The sequence below is a fragment of the Kogia breviceps genome, chromosome 12, assembly GCF_026419965.1.
Source record: "Kogia breviceps isolate mKogBre1 chromosome 12, mKogBre1 haplotype 1, whole genome shotgun sequence".
NCBI classification, from domain to species: Eukaryota; Metazoa; Chordata; class Mammalia; order Artiodactyla; family Physeteridae; genus Kogia; species Kogia breviceps.
This window is the reverse complement of record NC_081321.1, coordinates 78,406,055-78,431,097: the sequence shown is the minus strand read 5'-3', so window position 1 is coordinate 78,431,097 and position 25,043 is coordinate 78,406,055. Positions and strand designations below refer to the sequence as shown.

The 25,043-nt window shown below is 39.0% G+C and overlaps 1 protein-coding gene across 1 annotated transcript in view; it reads left to right on the top strand.

The window, feature by feature from the left end:
• The window catches only part of FGD6 (FYVE, RhoGEF and PH domain containing 6), a 107,148-nt gene that overhangs the window by 42,087 nt on the left and 40,018 nt on the right, over positions 1 to 25,043 (top strand). The window contains exons 4-7 of the mRNA XM_067009898.1: positions 9,629 to 9,696; positions 9,780 to 9,810; positions 22,558 to 22,709; positions 23,898 to 24,054. Of these exons, the coding sequence (XP_066865999.1) occupies positions 9,629 to 9,696; positions 9,780 to 9,810; positions 22,558 to 22,709; positions 23,898 to 24,054 (408 nt within the window). The remainder of the gene's footprint in view (positions 1 to 9,628; positions 9,697 to 9,779; positions 9,811 to 22,557; positions 22,710 to 23,897; positions 24,055 to 25,043) is intronic.

Below are 25,043 nucleotides of genomic sequence, written 5' to 3'. Positions count from 1 at the left end.
CTGACCAGGAATTGAACCCAGGCCCCCTGCATTGGGAACACGGAGTCTTAGCCACCGGACCACCAGGGAAGTCCCCAGAATCTGGCTGATGTTGATGGAACATGTTTGGGGTGGGGGTGAATAGCCATGCTAATTTTTTTTTTCTCCAAGTTTTTAGTTTTATATTTTTTGGTCTTTACTTTCAGTGCTTAATAAATGATTGTTTAAAAATGAGATCTATTCATTCTGCTTCCTGTGGTTAGAATATTCACCACTGTTCACCCCTCCTAAATATTGACTTCCCTGCCTTTTTTACCCCCAAATTTTCTTTGTAAAATAGCTCATCTGATATATACACTCACGAAGAGAGGCGAAAACCTAAAAGAATATTGTTTTTTAGAAGTTAATCATGTGTCACCTCATTTTGGGGATAATTTAATGATAAGGAGATGTTTCTCAGGCAGATCTGGTTGTTCAGTTTTTTGCTTTTTAGTTGAACTCTTGAGTAATATAGCAGAGGCCTTTTATGAATTCTATTTAAAAGTAATGGATAAATTTCACTGAATTTTACTTGTAGTGAACAAATATGAAAAGAAGAGGACAGAGTTAAGAATTTACAAAACTGGGTCTGGGCTGTTATCAGGAGATCAGAACATAAAACTGGATTTCAGATCAAAGGTTCTGTTTTGGAATTTGTTTGAATTATTTTATGGCCTTGACAAATTAATTTCATTTGTGGTCCATTTTTCAACTTCCATGACTGTATACTTTGGGTAGATGCATTTATTTAACAGGCAGTCTCCTTTGAAATGCGTTGTAATTTAAGTGAGGACTTCCATTAACTGAAAAGTTAAGATACCAAATAAGGCCTCTCTCTCGCAGTTTTACATCATTGTTTGACTTGGGTCAGAATCGTTGTTCTTACAAGGTGAAGTTAATATAGAGCTTTTTATTTTGTTTTGGTTTTTGGTTATCTTTGACTTTCTATTTTGAAGATGATTGTAATCCACTGAATCATTTTCTGATAGTTACTGTCCCTGTTTAGCCCTGTAGTCTTCTTACTTTAAAAGGTAAAGTAGAGGGCTTCCCTGGTGGCGCAGTGGTTGAGAATCCGCCTGCCGATGCAGGGGATACGGGTTCGTGCCCCGGTACGGGAAGATCCCACATGCCGCGGAGCGGCTGGGCCGGTGAGCCATGGCCGCTGAGCCTGCGCGTCCGGAGCCTGTGCCCTGCAACGGGAGAGGCCACAACAGTGAGAGGCCCGCGTACCACAAAAAAAAAAAAAAAAAAAAAAAAAAAGGTAAAGTAGACAATAGAATACACAGACTCCCAGAATTTTAGAATTGCAAAAGGCCTTAATCGTCTAGTCCAATACCCTACTCTCTTACATGATGAAATAGCTATAATGAGCTTTTTGTTTCTTTCAGTTTACATATTCATTTTACTCAACACATATTCAAAAGCAATGTGCTCTGGTCTTAGATTCTGAGAAGGTGGCAGCCACCCTTGTACACCTGCTTATTCAGGCATCTTAAGTGCATAGTGAACCAGGCGGTGCATTCTGCACAGAAGGGGGCAGGGGTGAATAAGGTCACAGACAAGAGAGAATTCAGACATGTCAGCAAATAAGCACAATCCACTGGGTTAAGCCCTAAAAATTCTCCACTAATAAGAGAATAATCTTGGGACTCCCCTGGCAGTCCAGCAGTTAAAGACTCTGCACTTCTACTGCAAGGGGCGCGGGTTCAATCCCTGGTTGGGGAACTAAGAACCCGCGTGCAGAGCGGTGCAGCCAAAAAAAATTTTTTTTAAGAAAAAAAAGAGGGAATAATCTTGTCATTTGGGGCTGGTAGGGAGAGAATATCAAGGCAGCCTTCATAAAGGAGGAATCCTTTGAGTGCCTGTCACCTTAAAGGATGAGTTGAAATATGACAAGCAGAAATCTTTGGGAGAGGGGGAGGTGGTGAGGAGGGATGTTGAAGCAGAAGGACAGACATGTAAGGGCAGAGCACACTTGGAGTTGCAATGTGGTTGCAATTTGGCTGGATACACAGTGCCGAGGAGTAGGAATGAAACTAGTGAAGATAACTAGACACATTGTGGAGTGTCTTCTAAACATAGCAAAGAAAGTTCAGTCTTTGTTGCCCATAGGTGATAGGGAGCTGCTAATGTAGCTCAACCTGAGAACTAATGTGATTATATTTGCATTTTAGAGCTAGTACTCTGGTGGCGGTGGAGCGAATGGGTTACAGTGGGGTAAATCTAGAGCAGGGAAGCCACTTCCTAGGTTACTGCAGTAACGTAGGCAAGAAATAAGGAGGCAATATGGAAGGAGAGGAAAGGATTAATAAAATATTCAGAAGCGCAAATCAACAGGGCTTGCTAACTTAATTGTGATCACAGAGTGTGGAGAAGAATACAGTAGAGTCCAGGTTTCTGGCTTTGGTCAGTAGGTACATACAGTACGTAGCAACGAGTGACTGAAGGCCATCAAATGCTTTATTCTTTTTTTTTAAACATCTTTATTGGAGTATAATGCTTTACGATGGTGTGTTAGTTTCTGCTTTATAACAAAGTGAATCAGCTATACATATGCATATATCCCCATATCTCCTCCCTCTTGCATCTCCCTCCCACCCTCCCTATCCCACCCCTCTAGCTGGACACAAAGCACCGAGCTGACCTCCCTGTGCTATACAGCTGCTTCCCACTAGTTATCTGTTTTACATTTGTTAGTGTATATAAGTCTGTGCCACTCTCTCACTTAGTCCCAGCATACCCTTCCCCCTCCCCGTGTCCTCAAGTCCATTCTCTATATCTGCATCTTTATTCCTATCCTGCCCCTAAAATGCTTTATTCTTTATGAATCTTTTCCTGATTATGATTACACCACTCCTGATTATGATCCTTCCCTCCTTCAAGATATCAGCACATTTCATAGTTGTCCTTATGTATAGTTATTTGTATATATGGTTTTATCCCTTGTTCACTTCTTGAAGGCTGGAGCTATTTCTTATTTATCTTTAATCTCCTCTTCTAGCATCTACTTTCATGCCCCGTTTCAGAACTACGAAATCAGAATTTCCAAGACAGTTACCGAGGAATCTGAAATTTAAGAGCTGCCTGGTGGTTTTAGTGATTAGTAATGTTTTCAGACAACTGTAGAGCAATGAATTAGCTGACGGTGGAGCTGTTTTCTACTACTAACCTTGCTATCAAATTATGGATATTGAATTACTAACGTCAGATTTTTAAATGATGGAGTAAAAATGGTACATTCTTCCTTTGGGGAATGATCTCAGAATAACAGGGAGGATAAGAAATATAAACTCTGCCATCAGTGATATTAGGAGACAGCTAAAACCCTAAATCACAATATGTGAGTAAGGGCTACCATGAGGTTCCAGTTTCTCCATATCCTCACCAATACTCGCTACTTTCTGAATTCTGATTATACCATTCTGTGGGTTTGAAGTGATATCTCATTGTGGTTTTAATGCATTTCCCTGATGACTAATTATGTTAAACATCTTTTATATACTTATTGGCTCTTCTTATATCTTCTTTAGTGAACTGTCTATTCACCTCTTTTACCCATTTTTAACAGTTTTATTGAATTATAAGAATTTTTTATGTATTCTGGATACAAAATTCATGATTTGCAAGTATTTTTTCTCACCTATGGCATATCTTTTTATTTCTTTATGGTGTCTTTTGAAGCATAAAAAATTTTAACATATGACGTTCAGTCTATCAATATATTTTTTTTAATGGATCATGCTTTTGGTGTTCTGTCTAAAAACTGTTAGCCTAAACCAAAGTCACAAAGATTTTCTTCTAGAAGCTTTATAACTTTAGGTCTTACATTTAACTCTAGGGTAAATTTTCAGTTAATTTTTGTATATGGTGTCAGGTAGAGTATAAATTCATCTTTTTGCTTGTGGATATCCAGTTGTTCCAGCAATTTTCAACCATTTGTTGAAAATAAAGATAAACTCCAACTATCTTTCCATTGAATTGCCTTGACAACTTTGTCAAAAATCCATCGGCCAGGGACTTCCCTGGTGGCGCAGTGGTTAAGACTGCGTGCTTCCAATGCAGGGGCACAGGTTCAATCCCTGGTCAAGAAACTAAGATCCCGCATGACACGCAGCACGGCCAAAAAAAAAAAAAAGATTATTTTTGTAAGTAGTTGATTTCATAGCTTACTTTGAATATTTTTTGGATGACAATACTTATATTCTGATGGAGGGTTAGGATTTCTTGATATTGTATGTAAATTCTTCTGTAGTAAAATATGAAAACATGGAAGCGACAAATGCACACTGTGAGGTTAGTGTTTACTCCTGGAGAAGGAGGGGAAATTCAATGTTATATATAATAATTTGTTTCATAAAAAAATTTAAACCAAATATTGCAGAATGTTTGGATTTGTAAAATCTTGAGGAGAGAGGAGAGGAGATAAACGTGGGTATATGTTTAGCAGTGAATGTTTGTAGGGACATGCCATGATTAGCAGCAGATAATGAGAGATTCAGTGTGTAATAGAATTTCTGGGTTAGATATTGGGAAATCTGTGTTCTCGTCCCAACTCTGCTAATAATCAACTTTGAAGCTTGGCAAATCCCTGTTTTAAATGAGTGTTCTTTGGGATTCTGCTCTTGATCCAATTCTCACTTTATATATTCCTTGTGTTTCATCTCCTTCACTAACAGGACTTCTACTACCATGTTCGATTCAGTGGTTTTTGATACACTAAAAAAAGAATCTAAAAATGACGTTCTTATATTTCTTATATCTATATCTGTGTGACTTCTTATGAGAATAGAAATGATTATAATTTTAAAAACCTAAATTTTAACATGGTGTAAAACCTTGAGGAATCCTCTTCCTATTTACTCATTGAAATGTCAGCAATGCTTTAAGTTAATAAAAGCATTTTAACGTATACAGAACACAAACAGACATACTTTAAAAAATCATTAAACTGTAATTTTCAGAAGAGCTTCATTCATTGTTAAACTGCATCTATTTCTTTTTAATAATAACTTTTTTTTAACATCTTTATTGGAGTATAATTGCTTTACAATGGTGTGTTAGTTTCTGCTGTATAACAAAGTGAATCGGCTTATACATATGCATATATCGCTATTTCTCCTCCCTCTTGCGTCTCCCTCCCACCCTCCCTATCCCAGCTCTCTAGGTGGACACAGAGCACCGTGCTGATCTTCCTGTGCTATGCGGCTGCTTCCCACTAGCTATCTAGTTCATGTTTGGTAGTGTATATATGTCAATGCCACTCTCTCACTTTGTCCCACTTTACCCTTCCCCCTCCCTGTGTCCTCAAGTCCATTCTTTACATCTGCATCTTTATTCCTGTCCTGCCCCTAGGTTCTTGAGAACCTTTTTTTTTTTTTTAGATTCCATATATATGTGTTAGCATACGGTATTTGTTTTTCTTTTTCTGGCTTACTTCACTCTGTATGACAGGCTCTAGGTCCATCCACCTCACTACAAACAACTCAATTTCATTTCTTTTTATGACTGAGTAATATTCCATTGTATATACGTGCCACATCTTCTTTATCCATTCATCTGTTGATGGACACTTAAGTTGCTTCCGTGTCCTGCCTATTGTAAATAGTGCTGCAGTGAACATTGTGGTATATGACTCTTTTTGAATTATGGTTTTCTCAGGGTATATGCCCAGTAGTGGGATTGCTGGGTCATATGGAAGTTCTATTTTTAGTTTTTTAAGGAACCTCCATACTGTTCTCCATAGTGGCTGTATGAATTTACATTCGTACCAACAGTGCGGGAGGGTTCCCTTTTCTCCACACCCTCTCCAGCATTTATCGTTTGTAGATTTTTTGATGATGGCCATTCTGACTGGTGTGAGGTAATACCTCATTGTAGTTTTGATTTGCATTTCTCTAATGATTCGTGACGTTGAGCATCCTTTCATTAAACTGCATCTATTTTTATACATTGGTTCTGACACTGAAATTCTGGAAGCAAGTAAAAACAATTTTTTTTCCAAATAATGAAGTAAGGTAAGATAGGGGTAGGGGATTAAGAGGCACAGACTACTATGTACAAAATAAATAAGCTACAAGGATATATTGTACAGCACAGGGGATATAGCCAATATTTTTTAATTCCTTTAAATTGAGTATAATCTATAAAAATTTTGAATCACAATGTTGTACCTGGAGCTAATATAATATTGTAAATCAACTATACCTCAATAAAAAATTAGGTTAATAAAAATGATAAAGGCCTGGGGGCAGCATCATGAGCCAGCAACCTGTACAGTCACACAGGCCCCTCACTTCGTTTAAAGCTCTACTGTCACAATCTTGATATTCTTAATAATTTTGAACAAGATGCCTACATTTCACTTTGCATCAGACCTGCAACTTACGAAGCCAATCCTGTAAAAACTGAAGCATACAAAAGATTCCCTCATCCACACACCTCCTAATCCTGGCCCCCCCCCCCCCCCCCCCCCGCTGTGAGTGACTACCACTAATAATTTAGTTTATCCACCTGGAGGCTTTTTACAATAGGATGCATGTTCAAGTGCATACATTATCATGCTTAAGTCTTTTTGTAAAAACTGCTAAGTTGAAATCTACACGAAGTCACCGTATGCTGTATCTTCTTGGAAAACACCATAATCCAGAAGGCTACAAACTTAAAAAAAATTTTTTTTTTGGCTGAGCCAGGCCACACAGCATGTGGGATCTTAGCTCCCAACCAGGATGGATCCTGTTTCCCCTGCAGTGGAAGCGCAGAGTCTTAACCGCTGGACTGCCAGGGAAGTCCTAAAAAATTTTATTTATTTATTTATTTTTGTCTGTGTCAGGTCTTAGCTGCAGCACGTGGGATCTTTCCTTGCAGTCTGTGGGCTCCTCTCTAGTTGTCCTGTGCAAGCTCCAGAGCACGTGGGCTCTAGTTGAGGCACGAGGTGGGCTTTCTAGTTGCGGTGCTGGGGCTTAGTTGCCCTGCACCATGTGGGATCTTCGTTCCCACCAGGGATCACCCATGTCCCCTGCATTGGAAGGTGGATTCTTAATCAATGGACCACCAGGGAAGTCCCCCTAAAAAAATTTTTAAAGGGGCTCTAAAAATCCCAGGCATAAGAAGTTGGTGCTGAACTGCAGTTTCAGATTTTATATTGGTGTGTTTGTTTTAAAGCATGTTTTACTTAACGCTTTAGGGAAATAGCTTAAGTTTCAGAGTATTAAGATACCCATCTCTAACGAGATTTCACTTTCTAAAATCTACTAAAATAAACACTAAGTCTCTCATAGGCAAGTCAAGGATGAAAATAAAGTTTATTCATCAGGTAGGCTCAGTTGAACAAGGGATTCACTAGTGGGTGTATAGGATTATTTGGGGCTGTATTTAGTTTGGTGAAAGGGAAAGGTAAAGGATTCTTAGCAGTAGCTACATTAAATGGTAGGAGCAGAATGAGCTCACAGTTGTTGATGAGACCTTTTGTTAGGGAACTTAGGTAAATTATTTCGTTTAATCCTCCTGACAGCCCTTGCCAGAGGTGGCATTATCTTCATTTTACAGATGGTGAAGCTGTGGCTCAGGTCTCAGAAACTTTCCTAAGGTTACAAATAACGTATGGCAGGGCAGGAACCCAAACTTCTATCCTTGCAACTTAAAGTTCATGTACTTTCCACAGCCTCACTCTTTCTAGAGGTCTGTTTGCTCACACAGTACTTGTCGACTGCCTACAGTGTCCTAGGCAAGGATTCCAAGAAGGTTAGACCAGCAGCAGGACTTGCAGGAGACTTACTGGGGCAATTGGCTGTGAGGGGAAAGAGGGAGGGAGGGAAGGAAGGAGAGGGTGGGGGAGGGAGGGAGGGAGGGAGGGAGGAAGCCGGAGTGGTAGGAAAAGCCTTTGACTTCCCTGCAGGTGTGGCCTGTGCTAGGAGAGAGGGGAGGAGGGACTGGGGGGAGAGCAGCCTCAGGCCAAGGCAGTTCTGAGAAAGTCTTGATCTGGCTGCTAAGGTGTCTGCATCAGGCAGGGGGGCCTGGCTCTAGTACTCTTTCCTGGTCATCCTTGCTGGGGGCAGCCTGCAGTACTTGGCCTGATGTTCTTGCTGTGGTGACTCTGAATGTGCAGCAGCTAGAGCCTCTCGGTCAGCCTGGCTCCCTTCAGCAGGTTCCCTTGACGGGCCGTCTGAGCCGGGGCACCCCCGTGGCCACCACACGCAGCACTGTTCTATCCTGGTGGGGATGGGGAAAGACTGACAGTGTGAGGAAGCAAATGGATACAAAAAAAAGAAAAAAGAAAAAAAAAAGAAATAAGATAGTCCTTTCCTTGATGCTCAGGTAAGCAGATGTGCTAGCATCCTAGTCATGATTTCAGTTTGGAAAAGAAGACTATTTCACACTGTTACTATTATTATTTTCAGAGACTTAAACATTGGGTAAGTAAAACTTTGAGATAATCTGAGAGTTCACTTCCTAAATAAATAAATAAGAATTAGTCACTACCATTATTTTTTTCCTGTCATTTTATTAGTGACTGGACTACTGGACTGTCAAGGTCACTTTTTACCCTTACTGTGACATTGCCTTGTCCAGCTGCACTCTGTGCAGCACAAAATAACTGGGTCCTGGTATTGCCAATGCCAGCATGAATGTAGAGGCCTCTTTGTAAAACCAGATCTGACATTTCTTCAACAGAAACATCAGTGCACTTTCCTTCTAATGGCAGCAGTCATAGTTTTCACCTTACATGTAATACCTGAAATTTTATGACTGCTTGTTCCTTGTTTACTCTCTTGCCTTTCACTCTGTAAATGTAGTGTTCAGATCTTTCACCAGAATAGAAATGGAGAGAAACTTTTCTCCTTTCCTCTACTGCCCTGGCGTCAAAGCCAGCTCCATCAGTATTTAAATGAAAACAACTACAACAGTAATCTCGCATAAATATTGAGACCTCATTCATAATCACCTCTCTTTTTCTCAAAAGGTACACTTTTTGTCCCTGCTAGAGCTTTTAATTTTCATACCATACAATACATATTAAAATAAATTCTTTTCAGCTCTTTAGAATAAAACTGCCTTGACTGTAAGAGCATATTTCTAAAAGGGATTTTAAGTAAGTTGAGAGTACCTGTGGCTATAATATTGGCATGTGTGTGGTATAGACTGTGAAGAGCACTTTTCAGATGGCACTTAAGTTGCCTGATTTAGAGTAGCTTTACTGAGGGTGAAGTGCTCTTATACATGCCTATTGAATCTTTCCTAATCTTAAATTACTTGTGTGCACCCCAGGAACTCACATCATGTGATATCTGTAGGCTTCAGTGGCTGCAGAATGTGGCTTTAGTTTTGAACCTTTGAGGGTATGTCCCACCAGGGCTCTGGGGCTCCTGGGGCAGTCTATCAGTCCACTGTTGATAATGGTGAGGATTACTGATTGCTCTCAGCAAGTCGCGTATCATGGTTTAATAACCACATCTAAACCTCCACGTTTGCCATCTGAGACATTATATAGTATGAAATGTGTTCTAATTGAAACCTGTAAGTATCAGAGCTTGAATGTACGTCTAACTAGCTCCAAGCTGATCTTCATTATCCTTTTATGAGTTCATGTTTTCTTAATGCACTCTTATCACAGGGTGAAGATACTGGAATGAAAAGTAAAGTCCATCATATTGCCAAGGAGATCATGAGCTCAGAGAAAGTGTAGGTATCCAGTTTCCAATTCAGAAGACTATTTGTTTCCCCATTGACTCATTTAAAACGTGTCTCATTGCTGTTTTTTACAGGTTTGTGGATGTGTTAAAACTTTTGCATATTGTAAGTATCTGCTAATATTTTCTTGAAGTCTGAGACTATCTACTTTTACATCTTTCCCTGTCCCTCACTATGTTCAGCATAATTAACTTAAATATATTTAAATTAACATGTATATACATGTATGTGCTTTCTAATACATGGTTATATTTTTAAATTCACACATATGTGAAGAGAGAAATTTTCTAAAATGCATTAATCTCATGTATGTGTAGTATACCCAGATGATTTCTGAAACAGAGCCTTTATATCTGTATTTCCAAAGTCTTTAAACTTTCTATCTTCATAATAAAGAGTTATTAAAAGGATAATATTTCTTCTTGGGCATTTTGCAGAAGATGTCTGCTACAGTAGAATTTTGCACAGCAATGGGTAAAGAATGTCATGATCAGTGTTTAAAACTAACTGAACAAGCTCCTAGAAAGACTCTTAAAATAGAAATTTTTACAATTAACTTTATAAAGTTCTGTTTTCAGTTTTTATAATTGTGAACTTGAACAAACCTGTTGGGAAACAATTATGTGTCTGACTGCATATTCATTTTTCTCATGCACTCCTTTGTACCTGCAAGTTTTCACAAGTTTCATTACTCATTGGCAGTTAAAATGCTTTTAGTGTTACTTTATTTTAATTATATTTGGGCAAGATATTAAGACTTAACAAAAGAAAAGGTTGAAGTAGAGGAAACAAAAAAGAAATGGAAGTGAATTGAATTACCATCCAAGAAGTTTACTTAGATGGTAATTATTAACATCATATTAAACTGAATTGCTGAAAAATGGTAGGTTTACAAAATATACACCCATTTATGTCTCTGCAAAGAGTATGATTTTCAGTGTTTTTTTTTAATAGATATATAAACATGAAAAATGGGTTATACTTCAAGGTGGGATCATTCACCAAATGATCGCCTTGTGCTCTGTACTTGGTCCAATAGACACATGGCGGTCTAATTCCTGTGTAAAAAATCTCTAGCTTTGGAAATTTTTTCTTAAAAGTTTCGTAATTGGGCCTTCCCTGGTGGCGCAGTGGTTGAGAGTCCACCTGCCGATGCAGGGGATACGGGTTTGTGCCCCAGTTCGGGAAGATCCCACATGCTGTGGAGAGGCTGGGCCCGTGAGCCATGGCCGCTAGGCCTGCGCGTCCGGAGCCTGTGCTCCGCAATGGGACAGGCCACAGCAGTGAGAGGCCCGTGTACCGCAAAAAAAAAAAAAAAAAAAAAAATTTCTTAACATTGCTAATTTGTTTTGAGAAGTTATTTTCCCATGAATAGTTCCTCATATAACTCTTGACTATATTGGAAAGTTCCCTTTTAAAATTCATATGGCAATATTTGGTCACCCAGAGTTATTGACAAGCATATCGTCAATTCAAAAATTAATGATAAACTTGATAAATATAAATGACTTAGCAAAATAAACTCCATATACATTTGCTGTTATGCCCCAATCTTCTCTATTGTACAAGCAATTGCAGGGGGAGAAGAAATGCTAAACTGCTGTTTTTCTGGAAAACTTAGAACATATCTCTAGGGTGAGCAAACTGTATCTATTGGACATATTTTCTGATAGATATGTTTAAATAAAAATAGGACCACTCCAAGGAAACTTTAAGCATCTGCAAGTGAATGAGTAAACTTGTAGAGGCAAAAATTGCTATGTTTAACTCCACTGTTCGATTTGATCAAACCTTGCATACCAGTAACAATTTGTAGACCACACTTGGAGAAGCATTGGCGTAGTAGATTGTGTTTCTTACCAAGTATGTGAATTTTAGAAAATAGTTTGGGGAATTTCCCAGCGGTCCACTGGTTAGGACTCTGCACTTTCACTTCTGAGGGCCCAGGTTCGATCCCTGGTTGGAAACTAAGATCCCACAAGCTGCGTGGCGTGGGGAAAAAAAAAAAAAAAGTTTGACCTGTTAGGTCTAGCTTTCCTCATTTGTAAAATGGGGATAAAAATACCCATCTCTCAGGTTGTGAGGAATCGGTGGAATAAGGTATGCAAAAGAACCTAGTATTGTGCAATATACGGTAAGGTCTCAAATTGCTGTTACATTTTCTTCTTCTTCTTCCCTTATAGAGCATCAATGAATGGGAAGTATTCATTTTAATATTACCAGGCAGTAGACTTTTCACGATTCTATCCCTTTCAAATGCCCTTTTCCTCCTGTATTAAAATTTCATTTTAATGAAGGAAGTTCTGATTCCGGTGGGTAGGGAAGCAATTAAAAGCTTTACCAGTATGTTCATTTGATTTTAAAATATATATATATCCTGGTTCTTACCTATATATTTTTGGAACAAAGCATAAGCCCTATAAAAAGAGACAATTAGACCAAAATATTTCCCTTATCTCAGATCTGATTGATGGCCTTGGCCTCTTCTCTGATGATGTTGAACAGAGTGAATCATCCATAACCCACCTTGATATGCACATCTTCAAAACCTACTAAGCCTTTAATGTAGGAGTGAGAGTAGATCATCTGCCAACCTCATGTTAACATCCTGTCTGGTATGTGCAAATGTTAACTCACTAGAGCCCAACATTAGCGGGTATCTTAACAACTAGGCATCAAACAGGTTCCCAGCCATTACTAGGAGGGATTTGTCACCAGGATAATGTGGGTGAAGCCAAAAGCATCTTGTTTGTTTCAATCCAGCACTCCCACTGTGCTGTTAAGGCTCATATTTACTCTTCTACCAAAAGTACCCCGTAAAGGTAGCACGTGGATTGTTTTAATCCTGAGTGCTCCTGCTATCTGATTTCCTCTAAACGGATTAACTTCTGTGTTATATGATAGAATATGACTGCTTTAAAATATCTAACAGGCTTTAGATAATTCAGTGGGTATTTTTGGAAATCAACCAGGTATCCACCTGGCTTGGGAGAAGCTACTGTTTAGTTATATATGATTTCCCATTAATAGTCTTCCATATTAGAGACTCTAGAATAGCACTAATAGATCTTTCTGTGAAACAGAAATGTTCAGTATCAGCACTGTCCAATAGAGTAGCCATACTTTAAAAAGTTTAATATATCAGAGTAGTTTGTTAACAATTTATATATCACTTTAATATGTTACTGTAGCTCTCTATCACTTCTTTGTTTTGAATTTGCTGAACCAGATGCTATAGCTCATAAAAGTGTTTTTAAATCTAATGAATTTTATCATATTACATTGGGAGGAATTAGATTTGGGTAGAGGTTATGTGATTTAAAATATACTTAAGGTTCTAAGAATTGGTGCACTTAGCTGAGGGCTTTGATTCTTCTGAAGTTTGTGAGAAAAAATTGGGCCTGCAGAGGCAGTAGCAAGACTGTAAGTGACGTTTTATATGGTCCTCACTCTGCAGTACCAACCATGAGCTCTTGGACTTTGACCTGGATTTGAAAAAAGGTCCAGTATACACATTGTCTCTAAGTCAATACCCTATTGAGTCCAAAGAAAAAAGAGATTCTTAAAAGGCAGTCTTTCACTTTTCAAAATAGTAGTGCCATCCATATAGCTGCCAAAGCCAGAAAACTAGGATTTGTTCTTCATTTCTCCCTCTCACCTCTCCAGCCGAACTATCAGCAAACCTGCTGATTCTGTTTCCTCTTTACTGCTACCACCTTAGTCCAGAATATCATCTCATACTCAAAACAGCACCAGCCTTTTAACTGGGCTTCCTATGTCCATTCTTAGCCCCCTTCAATCTGTTCCTTAAAGATTTTTTTTCCTATAAAATATTAGGAGTGATTTTCTTAACATATATATTAGATCATGTCACTCCCCTGCTTAAAACCTTTTAAATGATTCTCACTGCATTATATAATAAAAACCATGCTATTTACCAAGTCCTGTAAGTAGGTTGACCATCTGTCCTAGTCTGCTTTTGACCATCTTGGTTACTGTCTTAGCATAATATTATTAATAGAGCTCCCTTTTACTGTCAAAAATGATCCAGTTTGGATAGTAAATTATGGTTCCCCCTGCCTGCAAGGCGCTCTGTGATTTGGCCTTTAGTAATGAGGTGAAATGTTGGTGAAAGAGAGAAAGGCTTTCTCTCACTTGCAGACCATGTTCTGGCCATACCAGCCTCCTTTCAGTTCTTAGTTCAGTGCTAAGGTTATTCCTGCTCAGAGATTTTGCCAATGCAGTTTCCTGGAATGTTCATCCTTCCTTCATTTGTTCATAGCTAGTTCTTTCTTTATCCTTCCAGTCTGGGCTTAATGTGACTTCCTCAGAGAGGTCTTCACTGACCATCCTCTTCTCTTCAACTTTCCTTTGTTTCTTTTCTTCTTGATACTTCATATGTTTTGTATATCTGTTTGTTTACTTGTTTGTTTTTGTTCTCCTGTACTAACATGTAAGCTAGGTGAGGGCAGATATCCTGTATCTTCAGAGTCCCCCATCATTCCTATTCAGTGGAAGGCCCCCAGTAAATGTTACTGAATGAATGAATGGGACTAATTGGTTAGTGGTTAAGAATTCTGCTTCTGCCACTAACTGTGTGCTCTTGTGCAAGTTAAGGAAGCCTTGTTTTCTTCTGGAAAATGGGAATAATAATAACCACGTAAAGTTGGTGTAATGGTTAAATGTGATCATACAGAAAACTGTTAGACACCAATTAGTTTTAGCTGCAGGCTAAGTGGAAGTCTTTCAAGATAAAGTGCTATTATTTAGAATGTATTTATGTCAGTTAAAATCCATACTATTTAGTTTTAATGTTATCTTAGTAAGCTTTTACTAAAATCAATCAAAATAGAATTTGTTCCTGAAAAATACGCTACTAGGTTCCTTCTTCCATTAGAAAGTAAGCTCCATGAAAGCAGGAATTTTTATCTATTTTGTTTATTGGTATCGTACTAAATTAGTATGTTAAATGAAAGATAGGAAACTGACGAATAATACTTGGTTTGGTGAAACTCTAGTTGTTTATATATTTCTTTCTCTTTTGTAGCATAAGTTGTCCAATCCAGAGGTTGCCATTATACTGTATATAAATGCCATTTTCCAGATAAAACACCTTAGACATCTAATATAATTAGGTACAAATGATAGTGTTTTTTTGCTTTTGTTATCTTATTTGCTTTCTGATGGGAGACTGTTTTAATAGACATATCTATAAGCTTATTTTTTAAAAGTCTAAATAGCATGATTAAAAAATATATTTTGAAAGAAAATGGTTAGAGACTTTGAGGTCTTTTTAACAAAGATGGGCTGCTCAAGCAGTAGGTAAGTGGTACTCGTAATGAAGCATCTTTGTTCTACCAATTGCCTTAGACTGGGATATACGTTACCTTGAATATTTGAGAGACTCCCAATTAAAATCCATAGAGTTAGAGGCAAAGCTACTTGGACATTCAGATGTCTATTAGTAAATAGAATATATCTTTATTATTTTAAAAAATTTTTATTAATTTTTTGTGGTACGCAGGCCTCTCACTGCTGTGGCTTCTCCCGCTGCGGAGCACAGGCTCTGGATGCGCAGGCTCAGAGGCCATGGCTCACAGGCCCAGCCGCTCCGCGGCATGTGGGATCCTCCCGGACCGGGGCGCAAACCCGTGTCCCCTGCATCGGCAGGTGGTCCCTCAACCACTGCGCCACCAGGGAAGCCCCCAGAATATATCTTTTTAAAAAATGCATTATAAAATACTTCCTTGGGCTTCCCTGGTGGTGCAGTGGTTAAGAATCTGCCTGCCAATGCAGGGGACACAGGTTCGAGCCCTGATCCGGGAAGATCCCACATGCCGTGGAGCAACTAAGCCTGTGTGCTGCAACTACTGAGCCGGCACTCTAGAGCCCGTGAACCACAACTACCAAAGCCCGTGTGCCTAGAGCCCATGCTCTGCAACAAAAGAAGCCACCGCAAGGAGAAGCCCATGCACTGCAACAAAGAGTAGCCCCCATTCACCACAACTTGAGAAAGCCTGCGCGCAGCAACAAAGACCCAACACCGCCAAAAATAAATAAATAAATAAATAAAATAACAAAAGACTTCTTCATAGAAGCCTCCAGTTTTTACCATCTTAAAATGAGTTCATCTTGTTCTACTGAATACACCTTGTCTTTTCAGTTTTGAGAACCATATAAGTATCGTTTGTTCTTTAGTTATAAAGAATCTGCCTTTAGTGTCTGTTGACATGGCTACCAGACTTTCACTTCTGAGCAGCTTCCTTTGCGTGAGGACTGTCCTTCCCTGAATGAAGTTCATTGGTTTTTTTTGGTTTGTTTTTGTTTGTTTGTTTTAATTTTTGACCACATCTTGCGGCATGCGTGATCTTATTTCCCCGATTAGGGATCAAACCTGTGCCCCCTGTACTGGGAGGATGGAGTCTTAACCACTGGACTGCTAGAGAAGTCCCTGAAGTCCATTGTTAGGAGTGCCTTTGTCTTGCTGCTGAGGTATTTGTTTCCCCTCACCTTGGTTTGGTATACTGTTTCCTTCTGTTTATAGACCTCTGTTTGAGGGCTCTCTTTCCAAGCTTCCAGGGACTTGTGGATCTTAAATGGTGGTCATGTATCATTTAAGATAACCAAATCTCCTTTAATTAAATAAATGGCCCTTATTGAGTGCTCTCTGTGCACCTTGCAGCATATGTTACACAAATTATCTATTTTAATCCTCATAACCACCCTATCAGATGTCATTTCTGTTTTTCTAAATGAAGAAAGTAAGCTAACTGCCAAAAGTAACCCACTAAATGGTAAAACCCATTAAATGGCAAAGCCAGACTTTGAACTCTGGTGTGTTTGATCCCTTGCACTAAGTGAGTGTTCAGAAATTGATTAAAAATTGTTACTTGAAATCTCTGCCATGCTATGTAGGGTACAGTGTATCTTTGAGTATATTGGCTTGCATTCAGAATTCTTTCAGTTGGACCAGGAAACTGGAGAAGTTCTAGTTTTTCATCTTCTAAAGATGATCATTTAGGATATATTATGATGATTATTTCTTAATGTTATTAAGCAGGGGTTGGAGATTTGAGACAAAGGATAGGTTTCATCCATGTGTTATACAGTTTGGCATTGATGATTGTACATGATATCACCAGGTCTGAACATAGAGGGAGGAGTAACTTCATGGGTCACATATTTGCAGTTCAAAACAAAATGAAATTGTTAACATGGAGCCTTCCCCCCAACCCCCTTTAACTTCATAGTATCACACTGCTTTCTGTATATTTTTCAAAGCTCTTTGACCTTAGCAGCTGCTTTGCTTTTGCTTAATGTGAAGTGATTCTTAATGCCCTTCATGTAGGCAGGGAGCCCTGCAGAGCTCCCTGTCTGCTCATATGTCCATTTAGTCTTTGTAATTCACTGTGTCATCATAGTGGTTAAGTAATGCCTTAAGGTCAGGAAGCCCAGTCAGGACAGCTGGTTATTAACTCACTTAACTTCTCTTTGGTCCTGGAGATATAAAGCCTGACCTGACAAACAAGGCCATCTGTTTTGTGCTTCGTTGCTTTAGATGTTCAGACTTGATTTTATTTGCATCGATTTTTGCTTGCTCTTGCCAATGTGATCAGAGCTGGTAAGGCTAGTATGTTAATACCTCAAAGGAGCTGAGTTTTTTTTAAGTTGATCTGGTTCTTATTTGTAGGTTTTCTTGGAATTATTAAGAATACTATTATGGTATGCTTTTTTATCCAGAAACCCATTTCTGTTTCTAAAAAGGCCCAGTTGTTGGTGATCAGAAACTAGAGTGTAGATGGTTCAGTTTTGCATACAGAATCTTTGGTAGGTTTTATGTTAGAGCAATAGATTGAAGTATATGTAGTTGATATAAAAAAACTCACCCGCTTACCTAACATTTTTACACTCTAGCTCCCCTCACCTCTTTTATTTTAATTACCCACCTTTTCCAGTATGAAAAAGTATACTTTGGATCTAATTGAAAGTGCCAGTCCTGTGGTCTTGCATCCTCACTGATTTAGTCAAGGGGGTGTTGGCAAATTTAGATTCTTCTGCCTCAAAATAGTTTTGCCTCTGGCTCTTAAGGGTCATCACACTTTCCCAAATTATCCTGGCTGTTAGCATTTAGAAAAATAACCAGACATATGTTGTAATCATCCTTTCTATTAAAAAAAAAAGTTTCCTCCTTCCAGTGGCACGAGTTTGGAAATGGTTGAGGTTCATGAAGAGCTGAGAAGTTAGAGATTGTGTGTAGTTCCTGTGTGAATTAGTTGCATCTGGCACTGGGGCCATTGCACTTGGCTTTCAGGGGATGGTAGCCCATGAGGTGAGGGAATGAATTGGGGCCAGGGCTGTGCTGTGCGGTTAAGAAGGCCATCAGTTATGAGTAGGGTCCTTGGTCTGAGTTGCACTGGCCTGGAGGAAGGGGTGCTCTTTTCTGTTTTCAAAAATCCACCATGAAGACTAACAATGGCCCTGGTAGTACTTGTTTAGAATATGTAACTCTCTGGGTCTTAGGAATAATATTTAATAGCTGGGTATAAACTCTCTAAATTCCTATTGTCTTTGTTAAACGTTCTTCTTTTGCACTTATAATTATATTTCTCTTTTATTCTGACATGCTACTCATAATTTTAAAAAAGACATCATAGCCCATTCATTCCTCTAGAGCTGTTGACACCACCCAGTAGTACTGGAAAAAAACTAAAAAAGTTTTGCCTGGTATGTGACAGGGACCTCCAGTTAGAGGTGGCCACCTCACTGGTCAGTGCAGTGTGGATTTGGCTAGTGTCTGTTGAATGTGTCTTAAATAAACCAATTTCCTTTTTGGCAATGGTGGCAGACATTTGGAATACAGTCTAGCAAAAGCTGTGTCAAACAGGGTCCTTAAGCTACTTAGCAGCTAATGTCTGCTGTCACTGTCCTGGCTGAGGAAATGCCTTCCAACTGGAAAATAAAAGTCATCCTGCTGCCAAGGGACAAACATATTCATCATTTATCCTACCAGAAGAAAGGGCAGTGCTTCTGGTTTTGCTGAACAAGGAAACTCTTGCATCTAAATTATATTAATCATTAAACTGGTAAAATAAAAAAAAATGCTATAGAAGATGTTTAACTGTGGTGCTTTGAATACATTTGCAATTGAGGATGTTATTCATGGTATGTAAATATATTCTGTATAGTTCTGCCTGATGGAAAGTCTAATGACTTTCGAAAGTGTTAAGTTGGCTCTATTTTCTCTTACTAAATGTGAATGCTGATAGAAACAAGCTGTTGGGAGATGGAATTTGGCCCAAATCCATTTGGTTTCTGGAGCTGTTTTGTGTGGTTTTCTGGATTGTAGTTTGTACAAGTAATGAATTCTTATTTTATATTAAAGTAATTAGTTGTCAAATTAGTTCTTTAGTTACTGGTCTAACTAGTTGGTTCGTTTGGGTTAAATATGACGGTTTTGGGCTGATAGTTAGTCCCAGGTACTGAGACCTAAGTGAAGGATTTATTAGCACTTGTTGAACATAAGATTTGACTTGTCTAAAATATACCTTAGAAGAGGAATCGTTTTTTAATTTTTTTTTGGCCACCCCTCACGGCATGCAGGATCGCGGTATATGGTATCTCAGTTCCCTGACCAGGGGTAGAACCCACGCCCCTGCAGTGGAAGCCCAGAGGTGGAGTCTTTACCACTGGACCACCAGGGAATTCCCAGAAAAGGAATCTTTTTGTGTACTTTTATTTATTTATTTATTTTTACATATACATATATTCATTCTTTTTTAGATTCTTTTCTCATATAGGTTATCACAGAATATTGAGTAGAGTTCCCTGTGCTGTACAGTAGTTCCTTGTTGGTTATCTGTCTTATATATAGTAGTGTGTGTTCATCCCAAGCTCCTGATTTATCCCTCCCCCTCACATTTCCCCTTTGATCACCGTAAGTTTGTTTTCGATATCTGTAGGTCTTTCTGTTTTGTAAATAAGTTCATTTGTATTGTTTTTTGAATTAGATTCCACATGAGTGATATCATATGATATTTGTCTTTCTCTGTCTGACTTTACTTACTATGATAATCTCTAGGTCCATCCATGTTGCTGCAAATGACATTATTTCATTCTTTTTTTAAATGGCTGAGTAATACCCCATTGTATTTGTACACACACACACACACACACACACACACACACACACACACACTATCCATTCATCTGTTGATGGATATTTAGGTTGCTTCCATGTCTTTGTGTGTGTGTGTGTGTGTGTGTGTGTGTGTGTGTGTGTCTGCACCACAAGTCCTGTGGGAATCTTAGTTCCCTGGCCAGGGATTGAATCCGTGCCCACCGCAATGGCAGTGTGGCGTCTTAATCACTGGACCACCAGGGAAGTTCCCCTCCATGTCCTGGCTATTGTAAATAGTGCTGCAAGGAACATTGGGGTGCATGTATCCTTTTGAAGTATGATTTTCTTCTCATATATGCCCAGGAGTGGGATTGCTGGATCAAATGGTAGTTCTGTTTTTAGTTTTTTTAAGGAACCTCCATACTGTTCTCCATAGTGGCTGTACCAATTTACATTCCCACCAACAGTGTAGGGGAGGGTTCCCTTTTCTCCATACCCTTTCTAGAATTTATTGTTTGTAGACTTTTTTTGTTGTTTTTTGTTTGTTTGTTTTTGTTTTTGTGGTACGCGGGCCTCTCACTGTTGTGGCCTCTCACCTTGCAGAGCACAGGCTCTGGACGCGCAGGCTCAGCGGCCATGGCTCACGGGCCCAGCCGCTCTGCAGCATGTGGGATCTTCCCGGACCGGGACACGAACCTGTGTCCCCTGCTTCGGCAGGCGGACTCCCAACCACTGCGCCACCAGGGAAGCCCCTGTTTGCAGACTTTTTGATCATGGCTATTCTGACCAGTGTGAGGTGGTACCTCACTAGTTTTGATTTGCATTTCTCTGATAATTAGTGATGTTGAGCATCTTTTCATGTGCTTCTCTGCCATATGTAGGTCTTCTTTGGAAAAACGTCTATTTAGATCTTCTGCCCATTTTTTTATTGGATTGTTTGTTTTTTTGACATAGAGCTGAATGAGCTGTTTATATATATTTTGGAGATTAATTAATCCCTTGTCCATTGCTTTGTTTGCAAATATTTTCTCCCATTCTGTGGGTTGTCTTTTTGTTTTGTTTATAGTTTCCTTTGCTGTGCAGAAGCTTTCACGTTTAATTAGGTCCCATTTGTCTATTTTTGTTTTTATTTTCATTACTCTGGGAGCTTTTTCTGTACTTTTAAATTAGGTATGAGGTTGTTGCCCTTCACAGGAAGCATAAGAAATACTAATGGGGCTTCCCTGGTGGTGCAGTGGTTGAGACTCTGCCTGCCGATGCAGGGACACGGGTTCGAGCCCTGGTCTGGGAAGATCCCACATGCCGCGGAGCGACTAGGCCCGTGAGCCACAACTACTGAGCCTGCGCGTCTGGAGCCTGTGCTCCACAACAAGAGAGGCAGCGACAGTGAGACGCCCACGCACCGCGATGAAGAGTAGCCCCCACTCGCCGCAACTAGAGAAAGCCCTCACACAGAAATGAAGACCCAATACACCCAAAAATAAATAAATAAATAATTTTTTTAAAAAATTAAAAAATAAAAATTTATTTTTTTTAAAAAGAAATACTAATGGTTATTGTATGTATGTAAGGGGTAAGTGCTGAAAGGATCAGGGAAGAAATCAGGGTCTTTTTTTGTTTATTTGATTTGCCCAGTGAATTCCTGAAGGGAAAGCAGTTAGAAAGGAGAAAGGAGATAAAGCCTAGTAGAGAGTCTGTTTTACCCAAGCTTTGCTTTACCATTTTAATTAAACCTCCTGTTCCTAAGAAGGAACAATCTTTGTTATTGAATCCTCAGGACTATAGAACAGAGTCCACCATTGTTTTACTTATCCCCTGGGGGTAGGCTTCAAGATACAGTGAAATCTAGAGAAGTACCATTTCCAACCCCACCCTTTCCAAGTCCTCTGGAGTGATAGGGTGGGGTGGGGTGGGCCTGTCTTAAAACATGGTATAAATAGTCTTACAGGGAAAAGTGATATGTGATGAGAAAAGTGTTTATTTGTGAAAAGTATAGATTCTGGTGAATTTATGGGGAGGTGGGATAGAAGGGAGGAAAGAGTTTAAGGTCCAGAGTTAAAATGTTTTGTTGATTCTGTGTGCCAAATACATTGTAAGAAGCTTTGTGTGCAGTATCTAATTAAAGTCTCATAACCCATGTAACAGTTGAGGAAAATGGAGCTAACTCAAACAAACACAGTATTTTAGGAGTAAGGGCTTGGTTCCAGTATTCTCTGATTATCAAGAATGTACTACCCTCCACATGCCTCACTTAGAATGCTCCAGCATTTGGGAAATAATTACTGAAAGTGGACAAAGGGACACTTCCAAAATAAAATTAAGATTTGGAGACTTTTAAAATAAATGGATTTTGTTCATATAGTAGTATTGGAATAATTTTAAGGACTACTTAGAGTTGCAATACAATTTCCAGATACCCCCTTAGTATAATTACTAAGTTTGGAGATCAAAAGATTTAAGAGAAATATCACACAATCTGTTTTAAAACCAAATATCCACCCCAGCCATTGTGTGTGTGCGTGTGTGTGTGTGTGTGTGTGTGTGTGTGTGTGTGTGTGTGTGTCCTATCCAGGTAAGTGGGATAGGAGGAAGTGGGTACTTTTCAGTTTGAGTTCTTCGTGGGAAATAACAATTTGCAGTTTATATTGTTTTAGGGAAGAGAGTGACTGGGGAAAAAGCTTTTTATTAAGTTACATATGTATGTATATTGTTTTTCCTCCTCTGAACTGTAACAGGATTTCCGGGATGCAGTAGCCCATGCTTCCAGGCAACTTGGGAAACCAGTGATTGAGGACCGGATCCTAAATCAGATCCTATACTACTTGCCTCAGCTGTACGAGCTCAATCGGGATCTCCTGAAGGAACTGGAGGAAAGAATGTTGAACTGGTAAAAATGGACTGACCAGCTTTCCCAGTTTCCAAGTTTAGATAAAGCTATAAGGGCGCTGCATATGACAGAGAGGCATTGTTCCTGACATTGTGTTTTTTCAATATATTGAGTTTTCTTGGCAGTTACCTGTGGATTGATCACTTTGGACGGCCAAAATTCACTGTTGCACCTAGCTCGGTACTCTAAATTTTAAAATTTTTTGGTAATGTTGCCTCGATAGCAGGAAGGGCCCATAGTCAGCCAATTTAACTTTCTATAGGTGACCTTTATAATCAGGATTTTTGAAATTGGGAGAGTTTAGTTGATGTATTCACATTGGAAACATTTTTAAATGTCTCATCTATTTTTTTGGAGCTTCAAGCCAGGAAACTCTGCATTTTGGAAAGGAGGGCATTCACTGAGATAATAGGTAGATGTGTTGGTTTAGAAAATTTACACATATATGACATCGTTGTAGATGTTGTAGATTTTAGAACAGGAAAAGAATACCAAAGGTTAACTGCTTTTATTGGTCTTTAGACAGTAACAGAAACTTTGGTGACATCTTTGGAAATGTGTACAGTTTGGTCTAGGGGGAATGAATTTATTGTTGAAGTCCGTGGGGAACCCCAAATAACAACATGGTGTATCACCTACTTTCATGATAAAAATTTCCCTCTAAGCTTTCTTTATACATAAATCCAGGAAAATGCCTCTGCGTGTTTTGCAGATATCTTGCTTCTGCATGTTGGGAAAATATGCTAAATAATGATTAATACTTAGCTGCAGCTTAAGTATAAAATTACACAGAGTTTAAGGGCTGAGGAATGATTAAAAGCTATTTTTTTAAAAGCATGATAAAATAAAACATAATTAAAAAGAGTTTTCCTGTCCGTACTTTATCATTACATTTATAAAAAATTATCTTAAAAGTTCATCTGAATTTTCTGAACAGTCTCTGGCTATACAGAAGCATGAGATGGTGAAAGTAGGGAGACCAGTCAGAGGACTGGCAGAGTCCAGGCAAGATGTAATGGTAGCAATAATGGAAATGGGAAAGAGTGGGCATTTGGGGATATTTCTTACAAGAAGAGGAAAAAAAGGTAAGTTGATGGCTTGGAAATGGGGCTCTGCTCATCATTGGATATGTTTTGGATACCGTAATGACTCTTTTTCTGTTTTTGTCTATCTATTCTGTATCCTTAGGACGGAACAACAAAGAATTGCTGATATCTTTGTAAAGAAGGGACCATATCTAAAAATGTATTCCACATACATCAAAGAATTTGATAAGAATATAGCTTTGTTGGACGAGCAGTACAAGAAAAACCCAGGTTTTGCTGCTGTTGTTAGAGAATTTGAGGTATTTTTGCTACTGACCTCTGTTTTGCTACCATTTCTCTGTTTTGAAACTAAAAATATTAGTGAATTCCAGTTACAGCAAACTAGAAAAGTTTTAGAAGTATTAAGATACGGCTGATTTCTAATTTGTACGGTAATTAAACTTTAAAATCATTTGTCGTCTTTTCTTCCCTCTTTTCCTTTCTTCTGAAGTCTTCATGCTATTGATATTAAGATGGAAGTGTGGTATATACAGCTATGGCAACTGATAATTGACCCAGGTTTTCATCAGTGTCCAGTGAGTTGTTCTGTTGCCTTGGCAGCAAAAGAAAACATGACAGAGAAAGTTAGCTGTCTAATATCTAATGATGCTTGCATGATCGATGTTTCTTTTTTTTTTTTAAGCTTATGTCTCATTACTTCTCATTTCTTTTTTCTTTTTTAAAAAATAAATTTATTTATTTTTATTTTTGGCTGTGTTGGGTCCTCTTTGCTATGCACGAGCTTTCTCTAGTCGTGGCGAGTGGGGGTTACTCTTCGTTACAGTGCGCGGGCTTCTCGTTATGGGGTGTAGGCTCTAGGCGCGCAGGCTTCAGTAGTTGTGGCACACGGCGTCAGTAGTTGTGTCACACGGGCTTAGCTGTTCCGTGGCATGTGGGATCTTCCAGGACCAGGGCTTGAACCCATGTCTCCCGCGTTGGTAGGCGGATTCTTAACCACTGTGCCACCAGAGGAGTCCCTCAATGCTTTCTTAACATGCATTGTCATTATACTTTCATAATTATTCTATATACCAGACCCTGGATGTACATATTTAGAAAAAGATAGAACCATCATATTTGAAAAAACTGTTTCCTTCCCACTTGAGCTGTGTAAGAACACCAGTACATCTTAGGAGGCAAGGACATTTTCACTTGGCCATTTTGATGTCAACCCACAGTAAATACCTTTATTGGAGATAGGTGGTGAGGCTCAGGAATGGGCACCAGTATCTGTTGTACAAACTAAGAA